This window comes from Mixophyes fleayi, chromosome 12 (assembly GCF_038048845.1).
Source record: "Mixophyes fleayi isolate aMixFle1 chromosome 12, aMixFle1.hap1, whole genome shotgun sequence".
Taxonomy (NCBI): domain Eukaryota; kingdom Metazoa; phylum Chordata; class Amphibia; order Anura; family Limnodynastidae; genus Mixophyes; species Mixophyes fleayi.
In genome coordinates, this window is record NC_134413.1 from 85,083,326 (window position 1) to 85,099,237 (window position 15,912).

The window sequence follows — 15,912 nt, forward strand, 5'->3', positions numbered from 1 at the left end:
CCTTGTCCTGCTCTCCTGTCCTCCAGCTACACTCCTTGTCCTGCTCTCCTATGCCCCAGCTACACACTCCTTGTCCTGCTCTCCTGTTCCCCAGCTACACACTCCTTGTCCTGCTCTCCTGTCCCTCAGCTACACACTCCTTGTCCTGCATCTTGGCCTACAGCTGCACACTCCTTGTCCTGCTCTCCTGTCCCCAGCTACACACTCCTTGTCCTGCTCTCCTGTCCTCCAGCTACACTCCTTGTCCTGCTCTCCTGTCCCCCAGCTACACACTCCTTGTCCTGCTCTCCTGTCCTCCAGCTACACTCCTTGTCCTGCTCTCCTATGCCCCAGCTACACACTCCTTGTCCTGCTCTCCTATGCCCCAGCTACACACTCCTTGTCCTGCTCTCCTGTCCTCCAGCTACACTCCTTGTCCTGCTCTCCTATGCCCCAGCTACACACTCCTTGTCCTGCTCTCCTGTCCTCCAGCTACACTCCTTGTCCTGCTATCCTATGCCCCAGCTACACTCCTTGTCCTGCTCTCCTGTACCCCAGCTACACACTCCTTGTCCTGCTCTCCTGTCCCCCAGCTACACTCCTTGTCCTGCTCTCCTGTCCCCCAGCTACACTCCTTGTCCTGCTCTCCTGTCCTCCAGCTACACACTCCTTGTCCTGCTCTCCTATCCTCCAGCTACAAACTCCTTGTCCTGCTCTCCTGTCCCCCAGCTACACACTCCTTGTCCTGCTCTCCTATGCCCCAGCTACACACTCCTTGTCCTGCTCTCCTGTCCTCCAGCTACACTCCTTGTCCTGCTCTCCTGTCCCCCAGCTACACACTCCTTGTCCTGCTCTCCTGTCCCCCAGCTACACACTCCTTGTCCTGCTCTCCTGTCCTCCAGCTACACTCCTTGTCCTGCTCTCCTGTCCCCCAGCTACACACTCCTTGTCCTGCTCTCCTGTACCCCAGCTACACTCCTTGTCCTGCTCTCCTGTCCCCCAGCTACACACTCCTTGTCCTGCTCTCCTGGATTGCAGCTATTTTTCTTTAATAAATGATAGTGTGTTTGCTCATTAATCAGCAGTGATAGAATGACACATGATCAATGTTGCTGTAGAGCAGGGGTAGGCAACCTGCGGCTCTCCAGGTATTGTGAAACTACAAGTCCCAGCATGCTTTGCCAGTAGATAACCAGCAGATAGGTGGCAAGGCATGCTGGGATTTGTAGTTTCACAACACCTGGGGAGCCGCAGGTTACCTACCCCTGCTGTAGAGGGATGAGAGAGGGCACCAGGTGTATAAGGCCAGCTCTAGTAGAGGGCAAATATTTACCAGGATGTATTAAGCTGAATCAGTTATCTCGGTTCATGTTCAACCAAATATGAATCCTGAGTTCTGTGTGAATTTATTAAGTTCACAAACAAAAAATATGATTTTCTAACTTATCCGGCTGCTAATAATATGCAAATGGTGGGTGATATTATGTTTATTATTTATCCTTTGTTACTGCTTTTGGCATTTCAGATAAATCCTAGCCTACCATTTGAATGTATCCCTACTTCCAGGTTTTCTATGATTATTGTGTATGGCCAATGTAATTGTATTCATATATTACTGCTTAGTTCCTATATAGGCTTTGTTCATTATAACAATAACACTTCATTTATATGCAACAATAAATTAACTATAAGAAACATATTCTGAATTTAAAGCTGATTTACCTGCTTTCCTGGACCCAGCTATAGATATTAGGGATATTCCCCTCTCCATGGCTGGGGCCATATGCTGAGGTCCTGGCAGTCATTAGTAATTGACGAAGGGTGATGTTAGGGGGGATATAAGCCCAATGTAACAGTGATCTAGGACACTACATTCCAGATCTGATCTGTCCATGTAACACACGTGTGGTTATATGGTGATTACACTCTACTAGACGGCGTTATTATACTCTCAGCAGCTACGTATGATGTCATCACACATGATGACATAAGTGTTCCTCCACTTCTGTAAGACGCACAAACTTCCCATGGTCAATCATAGTCCTGTACAATCTATTTATACCACTGTCATAGACCATCGGATCATACAATATATATATATATAGACCATGTATAGACCATGCCGGCAGTATCCAGCTCACACCACTGCTGATGGTAGCACTGCCGGATATTACAGACTGATGGCCTGATCCCTGCCCTCATTATATTACACATGGACACGACTATAACCTGAGGCTACGTCGTGTATCAGTAACTTACCTTCTTGCCCTGACAACTGCAGATGTTCCATCAAATTACACCCAAATATTTTGTCCTTGACGGTTTTCTTCTTCACCTTCTGCCTGGCCTTCATTGCTAACGACATTGCTGCAGGACCGAGTCTTCTGGGTCTTCAGTGTGTTGTCCTCTCATTGATTCAGTGAGTCCACGAGAAAGCCGTGTGGTCCATAGCTTACACCTGTTACAATGATGCACCTTCTTTGCTGCAAATTAGACAGCAAAATGTTCTATGTAACGGAAGTGGTTCTGCTAGAGGAAGCAGCCTTGTTCCAGAAATGATTACCACCCTTGACGTGGAAGCATTGCACCAAGCTCCTGCCCCTTTTCGGCGTTGAATTCAGTGATCTGAGTTTTAGAGGAAGCCTGAGCTACTGTCTTGAAAGCCACATCCTGCTCACAGCATCACCCAAACCACAGAACATTTTCACATTGCGTACGGAAGAGCAGGTTATCAGGTCCCTCTACAGGTTATCATGAATGGAGAATGGGTCACGTGGGAGGAACCACCCAGGTCCTTAGTGAGCCTGACCCTTTTTATGTTTCTCTCACACTTACATAGACGTGGCCGGTGGGTGTGATGGGTATTTGTTATTCTGGGTTTATTAGGTCTGGGCTTTACGTAGCAGAACTGCAGGCGGGACAGCTCGTCCATTAAGTTACAAATTGCAGCTGTAATTCAATATCTTTTAGACTTTTCTTCATATTTGTACCTGTATTTCTGTTTGGGGGGGGGGGGGGGGGTGAGTTGGGTCACCCACATATCTTATCTCAGAAGAATCTATTATAAATATCTGGGGGCACATTGACAATCTGGGCCTGGTCATTGTCTGCTGTGGTTATTTCCCTGAGTTACTATCACCAACGTCTCTATCCATCAGCTCCGCCATATAGAGCCCCACCTGGGCCACACTTTCCGTATCCTGTCTAATATTCCCATTGTCCCACATATCACAAGGAGCAGGTTTAAAGGGGGTTTAGACCCATTCTGTAGGTCTTGTGTTCTGTACAGAAGTTCCAACAGTTGTTTCAGTTTATCGTGTGTAAAATAAGTTTATTTACTAAAGTTCACGCACATTTAGGGGATATTACGTGTTCGCAGTCTAGGCTATATGTTGGTTTTACAATGCTGCCCCCAGTGGTGAAATTTGGTATTTGAAGAACCCAGTGCGGTGATTCTGTAGTGGCCCCAATTCTACTTCGCTTTCATTTTTCATTAACATAAGTGACCCCAATCTTTCTGATTTCATTTAAATCATGTGACTTTCTTCCTACTCATTCCAGTTAGCGTACAGCCTCTAACTTCTTATGCCAGTTGTTATATTGCCCCTCACCTCTAATTCCAGGTAGGGGCAAATCCCTTACCTCAGTTAGCCTGTTCTCCTGATGGCAGTTAATGTGTGACACCATACTTGTTAGTCCAGTTAGTGTGTGTCTCTTACCACCACTGCCCATTAGTGTGTGGCCCCCTACCTCTCATGGTAGTTAGTGTGTGGCCCCCTACTTGTTATTCCAATTAGTGTGTGGCCCCTTACCACTCCTGCCACTTTATGTGTGCCCCCCTATGTCTTCTGTCAGTTAGTGTGTGGCCCCCTACCCCTCCTGCCAGTTTGTGTGTGGCCCCCTACCCCTCCTGCCAGTTTGTGTGTGGCCCCCTACCTCTCCTGCCAGTTAGTGTGTGGCCTCATACTTGTTATTCCAGTTAGTGTGTGGCCCCCTATGTCTTCTGTCAGTTAGTGTGTGACCCCCCTACCCCTCCTGCCAGTGGCCCCCTACCCCTCCTGTGGCCCCCTACCCCTCATGTCAGTTGGTGTGTGGCCCCTTACCCCTCCTGCCAGTTAGTGTGTGGCCCCCTACCCCTCATGTCAGTTGGTGTGTGGCCCCTTACCCCTCCTGCCAGTTAGTGTGTGGCCCTCTAACCCTCCTGCCAGTTAGTGTGTGGCCCCCTACCCTTCCTGCCAGTTGGTGAGTGGCCCCCTACCCTTCCTGCCAGTTAGTGTGTGGCTCCCTAAACCTATTAGCAGTTAGTGTTTGGCCCTGTAGCTGTAGCATGTAACCCATTCGGTTATGTTAGCTGTTGTTGCTGCACACTGCCATATACGTGAAAATGATGAGACCATTTAGACACAACGTGAATTCACATCCCAAATATTTGTGATTTACAATCATTGAACTTCAAGTAACAATCAGCTTTGTACAAGAATTGTCCCTGCAATGAAGAAGAAAAGACCCCGCCCCTCAATATAAATACAGCAGTATAAAATATATACAGTACATATAAATATGAGACATTTATCCCTGATCTGTAAGGCCTGTCCACCTATCAATGAGGGTCTGCCGCTGTCACGCTCACTGTATCCCTGTCCTATAATGTATCCCCCTAATGTCTCTTCTGGAGCTGATTTACAAAGCACACGCATAGCGCAGTGTATGGATGGCCTGCCTACCGCGCATCAAGGTGGACAAAGCCAGGTGGAATGCTGTGCCTACGCCATGTGTTACAAAGAACATCTTCCTAGCTGCCCGCACCCGACGCCAGCTCCACCCCCAACGCTGCAGTCTCGTTCTGTAAATGCATGTGCGGCAACGGTAATCTGATTTACTCCTGTTTGCCTATCCCTGCCTGATCCCTATAATTAGTGCTCATATCTCCAGTGCAAATCACTATACGGTTACGGGTTGGTTGTGGAGCAGTAAGTTCTTAGTCTCTGTCAGCTCCGTCACAGAGTTCTGCGTCTCAGAAACGGGGCTTTGTGGGTTATACCATGATGGTAAATTGGGATATTTTTCTAATTGGCCTTTATCTCCCTTCCTTACAATAGACATCGCTTCCATCGTCTCAACATAAAGAGGTTTATTACAGATTTTATTGCACATCTAGAAATCTATGAAAGACATCTAACGACTCATCAGGCGGCTCCGCAACGTTTTAGTTGTGTCTGATTGTTCCATATAATGTGTAATGGAGGACAGTAATATGTAGAAAAGAACATTTAACTTTTTTCTAATAATGACCAATAAGAAAAACAATCCATTTACCCACATTATATTACAATTAAAATGTAGAAATAGTTCTCATTCATAAGACAAAGGGTGAGTACCTGCACACAGCACATGGAGAAAACACAAGTGTCCATCCAAGTAGTGTCCTCCCCTCCCAGCATAATAATGAGATCACATTTGTTATCTCATCCCACACCAGACTTATTTATTACATCAATAAATAAGTTACTCAGAGCTGAGGAAGGAAAAGTTGCTCCAAAACGCATCGCTCTACAGCAAGACACATTCATTTATATGGGCCCTAAGTCCTGGGGCCCCACAATCCTTAGTGCATGAGAACTATCAGCGTGTTCACCCCAAGTATAGAGCGGTCAGTGCAATGTAGAGAGTGATCCGGAGTTGTATCCATCCGCAAGGAGACAGTCAGACTACGCTGGGGTCTATGCTGCTATTACTGAGGAATGTAGTTATATCCAAACTGCTCCCATGAAGAGGGTCCAGCTGCAAAGCTTTACAAGCAATGTGTATTCTTGTGCTTTGTCCATCCCAGACTGTTATGTCTCTTGTAGCACAGACAACACTAATAATACTGAATGCAATGCAGGACTTTGGATGAACATTGCAGAGCGACAAAGAGATTCGGAGCCTGTCCTCGTTAAGTGAGATCCTAAGATCTGAGACGCTCGCTGTCCAGTTCATCAGGGAATAATGACGTTATGTAACAGGATTTAATATCTCATCTTTTCGGCAAAGAAATACAAGGTAGAAGATTGGCCACTTTTTGTCCACAGTATGATGAGTCTTTGTAGTCCTAGTTATACCAGGTGTCCTCTACCATTAATATAGATCCCATTAGTGCTGGGTTTGGCTCTCAATGTCCCGTTCTCCTGATAAAAGTGAGTCATTCCCTGCTTGATGAACGGCTGATTCTCCATGACTCCAGAACTATCCCGCTCGCTCTGTTCCAGCACTTTCTCTTCCAGATCTTCCTCCTGTTCCTCATCACTCTCCTCCTTCACCTCTTCATCTGGGACGGTAGATAGGAGCTCAGTCTGCGTCTCAGTTTCCCGTACCGTTGTCAGCGTGGAATAACTGCGTCGGTCCGCTTCTTCTCCCTGCCGGGAAACGCAAATGTCCGTGAGCATAAATTACACAAATTCAGATTCCTCCCACTGTCCCAAAACATATTGATGGACCCTTGTGTGTGAGTGCGTGCATTGTAGGGAATTTAGACTGTAAGCTCCAATGATTCAGTATCCTCCGTATAGCGCTACGTAATATAGCAGAGGCGGAACTAGGGAGTTGTGGGCCCCGCTGCAGGGAAATTGGGAGAAGGGATCCAGAACCCACAGCTCACTAGTTCCCTGTGCAGTGGGCCCCACTATCTCCATGGGCCATGGTGCTCACTAGATCCCCGTGCAGTGGGCCCCACTATCTCCATGGGCCACGGTGCTCACTAGATCCCCGTGCAGTGGGCCCCACTATCTCCATGGGCCACGGTGCTCACTAGTTCCCTGTGCAGTGGGCTCCACTATCTCCATGGGCCGTGGTGCTCACTAGTTCCCCATGCAGTGAGCCCCACTATCTCCATGGGCCCCGGTGCTCACTAGTTCCCCGTGCAGTGGGCCCCACTATTTCCATGGGCCACGGTGCTCACTAGTTCCCCATGCAGTGGGCCCCACTATCTCCATGGGCCTCTGTGCTCACTAGTTCCCCGTGCAGTGGGCCCCATTATCTCCATGGGCCTTGGTGCTCACTAGTTCTCTGTGCAGTGGGCCCCACTATCTCCAAGGGCGATGGTGCTCACTAGTTCCCTGTGCAGTGGGCCCCACTATCTCCATGGGCCTCGGTGCTCACTAGTTCCCTGTGCAGTGGGCCCCACTATCTCCAAGGGCCCAGGTGCTCATTAGTTCCCTGTGCAGTGGGCCCCACTATCTCCAAGGGCCCAGGTGCTCACTAGTTCCCTGTGCAGTGGGCCCCACTATCTCCATGGGCCACGGTGCTCACTAGTTCTCTGTGCAGTGGGCCCCACTATCTCCATGGGCCACGGTGCTCACTAGTTCCAGTGCAGTGGTAGTTCCTTCACTGATGTAAAACAATAGATAATGTACATTTTTAGGTGCAGCGTATATTACAACAAGTAGATTTATATGTATATCATAATTTGGCAGGTTTAAATCTGTATTTTGTAACCAGCAGATTTGCTAGTGAGTCTTTTGCTTGTGGTATATCTCCCCCTAGTGTACATACACAGTAATTTCAGTTTTCATTTATACTAGGGGGGAGATATACTACAGTGAATTTTTTAACATGCATGATGTTGATATCATTAGACAGACGTGTGGTGTGTAGATGACATGTGGTCAGCGTCTTCTTACCATCATTGAGCTGATACTTGGGTCCCTCAGACTGTCGGGGTGATGTCCCCCTCTTATGCTTTCCTCTAACTGCATAGGTGAAATATAAGAGATGAAACCATTAGTCTGTATATGTATCACATGTCATTATCCTGCAAATAAATCATTGTGTCCTTACCTGCATCCTGGTGTCGGTGCTAGCCGTGGTGGAGTTTAGTCTCCGACGTGACGTCTGTCTCGATAAGGTGGACAACTCCTCACTGAAATACAGTATTTAGCTACATTGAAATATTTCTATTTACCCAGCAAATTACAGTGATTTTCCAGCATGGATTAGACTAGGAACATCTGTTCCTGGTCACCGTGTAGGTGATGATTATGAGTCCATCTAAGGTGGCATCACAGAACTATCAAACCCTCAGAGATCTCTTGGTTGGTGGTCCTGTGGGAAATGTCTTCTTCAGGGTCAATGATATTATCTAGAAATGTGATCAAGGATATAGAAAAAGATCCCAAAACCGAAACACGTCTGTCATTTATAAAACAAAATACCCTGTTTACTACAACAAGAGGACACGTGAACAGTCTATTATGTTATAGTATAATCACTGGAGGGCACTTAAGAAGCACTCGATGCACAGCAAGAAGTACCTTGGTTTACTGATTAATCTGGATGTTTCCCCTGGTGCACTTCAAGGTGCCCCTACTCTGTTCTGGGTGCCTCCACCAACCATGAGTTAAATAAATAAATCCTGAGAATGGGCACTTTGTGAAGCCCTGTTTAACATTAAGCCAACAGAAATGCCCTGTAAAGCTACACCTGGAATGTACCGGATGAAGCCGGGCGACCTCCAGCTTGAGTGGGTTCAAAGTTAAAATCCTTTTCCGGAGTGGAAAGGGCCTGCGTGCCCCTCTGCCCAACAAGAAACACCTCTAAAAATGTGCTCTCTCAACCCCTTTATCGCACTTATTCTCCCCCTAAAAAATAAAATATAATTTTGGTGCTGCTCTGCAAATCCTGCAAGTTATACGGATATTATAAGGCACCTCGGATTTCCGTTACCTGGCCTACCACCTCATACCTTTATATGGTCATGGAGCTCCTCGATGACTCGTAATAGTCTGATAATTTACACTTGAAAGTAGATTATTCCATATAAATGATAAACAACTTATTAAGTCAAATATCCCACCTCTCTCTTAATGGAACTTACATTTTCTCTGAGAGCCTCTTTGTCTTTCTCTTGTGATGGCGGTTCACTAGGACTACAATTATCACCAGAAGAACCAGTAGGATGGCGGTCACTACAGCCACAGACACCAATGAGATTGATACCACATCAACCTTCCTAGGTTCACTCACTGTTAAAGAAGGAAAGAACAATGTGAAACTGTTACTAAAACATTATTTTGTACAGCACAAGAGGTGGAGTCTCTCAACATGGTGGGACTTTCTATAAACGAAAGGACCCTAACTCATGTTCCCCCTTAATGATGACAGTCTGACAACTGTCCCTGTACTTCCCTTCATGAACACAGAACCTCACAGGAATGTAACTTCCTCCTTTTCCAAGGGTTCAAGGCTGTTTAGATATCAGAAGACAGATGCGTGGAGATAATCATTGTTATAAGTCACACGTTTATGTTGTATATACAACAATGCCAGATAATACCTCAGGAAAGACAGGTCCTAAATGTGGTTTTATTCATGTGGAAAAGCATTTAGGAGGCCAAGGTGATACCTGATCCTCTCTGGGACAATGTACGTGACATCTCATGAACTCTGAGCCGGTTCTACCTGGAGAAGAGCTCTGGTGATGGACATATGGGCATATCACTGAAAGAAAGGACTTGTCACCTACAGCATCTACATCATTCTCAGCTGCATATCCAGCCTGCACCACCATCTACATGATGTTCTCCTGTACAATGTAGGTGACATCTCATGAGCATTGAACCAGTTCTACCTGGAGAGGAGCTCTGGTGATGGACATATGGGCATAACACTGAAAGAAAGGACTTGTCACCTATATTATCTACATCATTCTCAGCTGCATATTCAGCCTGCACCACCATCTACATGATGTTCTCCTGTACAATGTAGGTGACATCTCATGAGCATTGAACCAGTTCTACCTGGAGAAGAGCTCCGGTGATGGACATATGGGCATAACACTGAAAGAAAGGACTTGTCACCTATATTATCTACATCATTCTCAGCTGGAAATTCCAGGCTACTCCGTCATTTACATTCCATCAATTAATGTGTCTTCCTCTCCGGTCTTTTGTGGCTAAGGTTATATTATCGTACCAGTGATTTGTCTAATTACTGTCATAGTAATGTCACACCTCGCTGTTATTGTCACTTGCACGTTGCTGGGACTATTCAGCACAGAAATCTGGTGGAGATGTTGTCTTTCTTTTCTCCACCACCTCTTGTTATAGGTTACACCCATCATGAGTGACTAATTACTGGACTGGGTTTGCCCTGAAGACTTTGTGTCATACATAATCAATATCCTGCATTAAGGGGCCTGAAATATGACTACAAATATCCTAAAGGGTCCGTCTGGATTTTGTTATATTCCACTAATTTTCCTGATTTAGGGATGGTTCTTGAACACTGAAGGCATTTACCAAGAGATTTCTAAGGACGGAAGGCGGATAATGATTGGAATTTAAATGTCATTTTTCTACCATTTCTCTTTGAAGTTGTGGTTCCACCCTGACCGCACCTTGTTCAATGAGAGCTACAGATGACAGCCCTTCCATACTTGGTTTGGTGGGAGGTCAGCACAGAGCCAGCCTCTGTCTCATCCATCCTCTACCGTAAACCTTCAACTTGTCTGCTCATGTGACCTGTATCTTTTATTAAGTAGGATTATCGGAAGTGGGAAATGAAAATAGATTTTTGAAATCTCAGAGCAACTACTGGCCATTAACAATGTTTTACCCATTCATTGCTGGACCTATTTACACCCTGGCCCTAGAATGGTGTAAATATCAGCAGCTGCTGGAACAGTGGCTCAGATCTCCCTGCGAGATTCTGTGTGTTAGCCTCTAATGTGAGGAACCATTCAGGGAAGGGTGAGAAGTGTTAGATATATAATATTTCTATACTGTGAGGAATACTACAGCGTCCTACCTGAGATGGCGATGCTGATTCTGGCTCGTCTACTGTTGACATCATTCGCTGCATGACAGATGTATACACCAGCGTCCTCCAGGCTGAGGGGGCTCCCAAATATCAGTCTGTTCCCTTCAAACTTCACGTCTTTGGGCAGAGTTACATTAACCCTAGAAGAAAACACAGGAAATATTTAACCTGCAACTACTGACAAAATATGTCTATATTATTAACAGTTGCAGCCTAGGAAACGTTGTTCCTCATTGTGTTAACTGCTTCCTAGCGGAATATTCCCAGGAACATTGGTTCAGCCAACTCAGTGTTTTATAATGTCCCCGGATGAATAGAATTAGTGGGGATAATTTGTAGAATGGAATTATTATATTTGACAACCAAAAAGACATGATTGCCTCATTAATGGACTTGACAAACATAATTTCATGTTGTGTCTTAGTTTAATCTTTCAATATCTGAAAAATATATTCCAAAGACTAGATGAGGAGATGCATGTTGTATGTCGTCCGATGTATGTCATACAGCACCTATTCACATGGTCTTGGCATATAGAGTTAGTACGTTGGCTGTGTAGGGCAGAAGCTGACAGGACTGGACTTCATTCCTTATTCTATTGTTGTCTTAAGTTTTAAGTAAAGTGTTCTCATTACAACGATAACAGTCCCAGTGTCCACTCTTCCCTTAGGTCGCTACCACCCACAAACTACAGAGTACAGAGCCCCAAGAGTTTTGTGAGGGACCACAAGCAGTCTACTCTGATCCCCAGGTGTGGAGGAATGAAAGGGTTATTCTGTGTTGTGTGTAGAGTAATGTGACTCTCGTACACAAGCACCAGCTCGTAGGAAGAGGTGTGAGCTCTGACATCATGAACTGGTCCAGCCAGAAACTCCAGGTTGGCTTTTTCCCACAAACTTGATGGTTTGTCAGAGTGCTGGGTTTGTCCGGACCTGACTGGGAACCTGAGACTTGTCACTGCTAAGCTTAGTGCAGCAGAGATGGAATCTATATCTGTATAAATAAGTAGACCCATCTGTCGGCGAGCATATTTCTCCAAGAGCGATTTACTAACCGTCACCCCATCCCCCCCTTGTCTAAGTAGCACTAAGCAGAGAACATATTCCTTAGTATGTCTGGAGACCCCAAAGTGGTGGTTTTGTAGGGCATGATGATGGCTTTTGAGGAGGAGCAGAAATTTGCACAGGCTGATGGGAGTTCTCTGCTGGTGCAGAGTCATTTTGTGGAGCACTTTAAAATATGAGATGTTGTTATGCAAAGTAAGCATATTAAAATAATAATAAGGGGTGGACACATATTTAGGGGTAAGATGGTCTTGATAAAATGGTGAGAGGGTGGTCATTGGTGACACTTTCACAGTGCACCCTGCTCTGCATGTTGTACTTTGCTGAGGCCTCCGTAGTGAAGAGTCGGTGGCACCTTGAAATGCGTAGAGTGGACCATATAGCAGTTATAGGCCTATTGTGCGCAATCCACCTCATTCCAAAGGCCCAGAAATATTGTACACAAACCCTCTGACATTAACACATCATGTAACTCATACATGTGACGACTTGACTCCTGTACCAGACGAGTTTCTGGATGAATCAGCAGATTCAGCCTCATCCCAGGATCAGATGTTTCTTTCATCTCTTTGTTACTTTTCACAGCAACACTTTTCTTTCATTAAAGCATTTTTTTAATGTGCGTAAAGGTTTTAAAATACTTTTTTTTACCTATTTTTAACTTTCTTCCTGTTTTCATTTTTTTGCATTTGTGGAACTGAAAGGCCCAACCTGAGTAAGGCTCAGCTGTCCCGCTGATATATTTTTGTTAAATTGCACCAATAAAGTATTTTTTCATTGAGATAAGTGCTGGTAAATCAATACTACTTATAGGTTATTTAAATAAACTGGATGGAAAATGGAGAAACTCAGAACTAGTCCTGAGATTGTCTGGTGGTGAAGAGACTTCGCTTTGTAGAGAGACGATATTTAGAACAAGTGGAATTATCCCAGATTTTCCTTGGGATGTTGTTTGGACATTTCTTTTACACAACACATATATGTCCTGTGTTACCGAGCAAACAAACCAGTATATGTAATACGATAAACAAACCTAATAATATATAAATATAATAGAGACATGACAGGTCTATGGTCCCTATCGTTTCCTGTGTCAATGGGGTATCAGGGTATCGCTGTTTGGCTTTGCCCTCACTATGCCCATTGGTACATGGTTGAATATATGAGATAACGAGATGACGTATCTATATAATATACAGTATAATATTATAATACTATACAGACTTACTTGGACCACTTATATACTGGGGCAGGATTCCCATCACAGAGACACTCCAAAGACGCTTCCTCTTTCCCAACAAACCAGTCTTCATGCCCTGCTATGGATACGTCCGCCAGATCTGTGGATGACACAGCTTTATTACCTATGACAGGTATATAACAGCACACCTTCATTAACCACAACAGGTAAGTAACAACACACCTTCATTAACCACAACAGGTAAGTTACAATACACCTGTATTACCTGTGACAGGTAAGTAACAACACAACTATATTACCTGTGACAGGTAAGTAACAACACAACTGTATTACCTGTGACAGGTAAGTAACAACACAACTGTATTACCTGTGACAGGTAAGTAACAACACACCTGTATTACCTGTGACAGGTAAGTAACAACACAACTGTATTACCTGTGACAGGTAAGTAACAACACAACTGTATTACCTGTGACAGGTAAGTAACAACACAACTGTATTACCTGCGATAGGTAAGTAACAACACACCTGTATTACCTGCGACAGGTAAGTAACAACACAACTGTATTACCTGTGACAGGTAAGTAACAACACACCTGTATTACCTGCGACAGGTAAGTAACAACACAACTGTATTACCTGCGACAGGAAAGTAACAACACAACTGTATTACCTGCGACAGGTAAGTAACAACACAACTGTATTACCTGCGACAGGTAAGTAACAACACAACTGTATTACCTGTGACAGGTAAGTAACAACACAACTGTATTACCTGCGACAGGTAAGTAACAACATAACTGTATTACCTGCGACAGGTAAGTAACAACACAACTGTATTACCTGCGACAGGTAAGTAACAACACACCTGTATTACCTGCGACAGGTAAGTAACAACACACCTGTATTACCTGCGACAGGTAAGTAACAACACACCTGTATTACCTGTGACAGGTAAGTAACAACAACACACCTGTATTACCTGTGACAGGTAAGTAACAACAACACAACTGTATTACCTGCGACAGGTAAGTAACAACAACACACCTGTATTACCTGCGACAGGTAAGTAACAACAACACACCTGTATTACCTGCGACAGGTAAGTAACAACACACCTGTATTACCTGTGACAGGTAAGTAACAACACACCTGTATTACCTGTGACAGGTAAGTAACAACACAACTGTATTACCTGCGACAGGTAAGTAACAACAACACACCTGTATTACCTGCGACAGGTAAGTAACAACAACACACCTGTATTACCTGCGACAGGTAAGTAACAACACACCTGTATTACCTGCGACAGGTAAGTAACAACACACCTGTATTACCTGCGACAGGTAAGTAACAACAACACACCTGTATTACCTGTGACAGGTAAGTAACAACAACACACCTGTATTACCTGCGACAGGTAAGTAACAACAACACACCTGTATTACCTGCGACAGGTAAGTAACAACAACACACCTGTATTACCTGCGACAGGTAAGTAACAACAACACACCTGTATTACCTGCGACAGGTAAGTAACAACAACACACCTGTATTACCTGTGACAGGTAAGTAACAACACACCTGTATTACCTGCGACAGGTAAGTAACAACAACACACCTGTATTACCTGTGACAGGTAAGTAACAACAACACACCTGTATTACCTGCGACAGGTAAGTAACAACAACACACCTGTATTACCTGCGACAGGTAAGTAACAACAACACACCTGTATTACCTGCGACAGGTAAGTAACAACAACACACCTGTATTACCTGCGACAGGTAAGTAACAACAACACACCTGTATTACCTGTGACAGGTAAGTAACAACACACCTGTATTACCTGCGACAGGTAAGTAACAACAACACACCTGTATTACCTGTGACAGGTAAGTAACAACAACACACCTGTATTACCTGCGACAGGTAAGTAACAACAACACACCTGTATTACCTGTGACAGGTAAGTAACAACAACACACCTGTATTACCTGCGACAGGTAAGTAACAACAACACACCTGTATTACCTGCGACAGGTAAGTAACAACAACACACCTGTATTACCTGCGACAGGGAAGTAACAACAACACACCTGTATTACCTGCGACAGGTAAGTAACAACAACACACCTGTATTACCTGTGACAGGTAAGTAACAACAACACACCTGTATTACCTGCGACAGGTAAGTAACAACAACACACCTGTATTACCTGTGACAGGTAAGTAACAACAACACACCTGTATTACCTGCGACAGGTAAGTAACAACACACCTGTATTACCTGCGACAGGGAAGTAACAACACACCTGTCTTCCGGTCACTTACATTTTACTCTGAGCACATGTATGATTTTCTTCTCCTCCTGGAACCCAGGGTGAGATACCACGCAGGTCAGGGGCTTTCCGTTCATACTGCGAGCTGGTACAACATAAAAGTCGCTGGTCACAGAGGCGGATCGGGAATGAGTAAATGTTCGTGTAGTATTTGTCCCAGTCACCTCGGTCTCCCAGGTCATGCTAGGAACAGGGTTCCCCTCCGCGGTGCATGAGGCAGCCAAGGTCTGGCCCTCTCCTTCTACCAGCGATGGGCCAGGGTTCAGTGTGGGCAAAGGAGGAACTAAACAAGAGAAGAATAAAAGTCCATGAATATTCTGGAATGAAATAATATATCCTAAACCTAAAGATATATGTTTCATTATTATATGTTACAATTGTATTTTCAACTAAACTATTCTATATTTAGATGCATTGAAGTCATTGGACCTGAGTCATTAAGGAGAACAAAGCAAAGAAAAGGAGTACGTTTGCTCCTGAACAAACCATGTTACAATACAAGGGGCTCAAATCAATCCCAAATTATGTTTCT

At 44.7% G+C, this 15,912-nt stretch overlaps 2 protein-coding genes across 3 annotated transcripts in view; both read right to left on the reverse strand.

Moving 5' to 3' along the window:
* The window catches only part of ARHGAP30 (Rho GTPase activating protein 30), a 54,685-nt gene extending 52,108 nt beyond the window's left edge, over positions 1 to 2,577 (reverse strand). For both annotated transcript variants that reach the window (XM_075193189.1, XM_075193188.1), the window contains exon 1: positions 2,239 to 2,577. In XM_075193189.1, coding sequence (XP_075049290.1) covers positions 2,239 to 2,344 — 106 coding nt within the window. In that variant the 5' untranslated portion in view covers positions 2,345 to 2,577. The remainder of the gene's footprint in view (positions 1 to 2,238) is intronic.
* A 1,811-nt stretch (positions 2,578 to 4,388) lies between these two features.
* NECTIN4 (nectin cell adhesion molecule 4) overlaps positions 4,389 to 15,912 on the reverse strand; it is a 68,906-nt gene continuing 57,382 nt past the window's right edge. The window contains exons 3-9 of the mRNA XM_075193190.1: positions 15,373 to 15,663; positions 13,066 to 13,177; positions 10,762 to 10,913; positions 8,831 to 8,978; positions 7,795 to 7,876; positions 7,638 to 7,706; positions 4,389 to 6,374 (exon numbers count right to left, since the gene is read on the reverse strand). Coding sequence (XP_075049291.1) covers positions 6,075 to 6,374; positions 7,638 to 7,706; positions 7,795 to 7,876; positions 8,831 to 8,978; positions 10,762 to 10,913; positions 13,066 to 13,177; positions 15,373 to 15,663 — 1,154 coding nt within the window. The 3' untranslated portion in view covers positions 4,389 to 6,074. The remainder of the gene's footprint in view (positions 6,375 to 7,637; positions 7,707 to 7,794; positions 7,877 to 8,830; positions 8,979 to 10,761; positions 10,914 to 13,065; positions 13,178 to 15,372; positions 15,664 to 15,912) is intronic.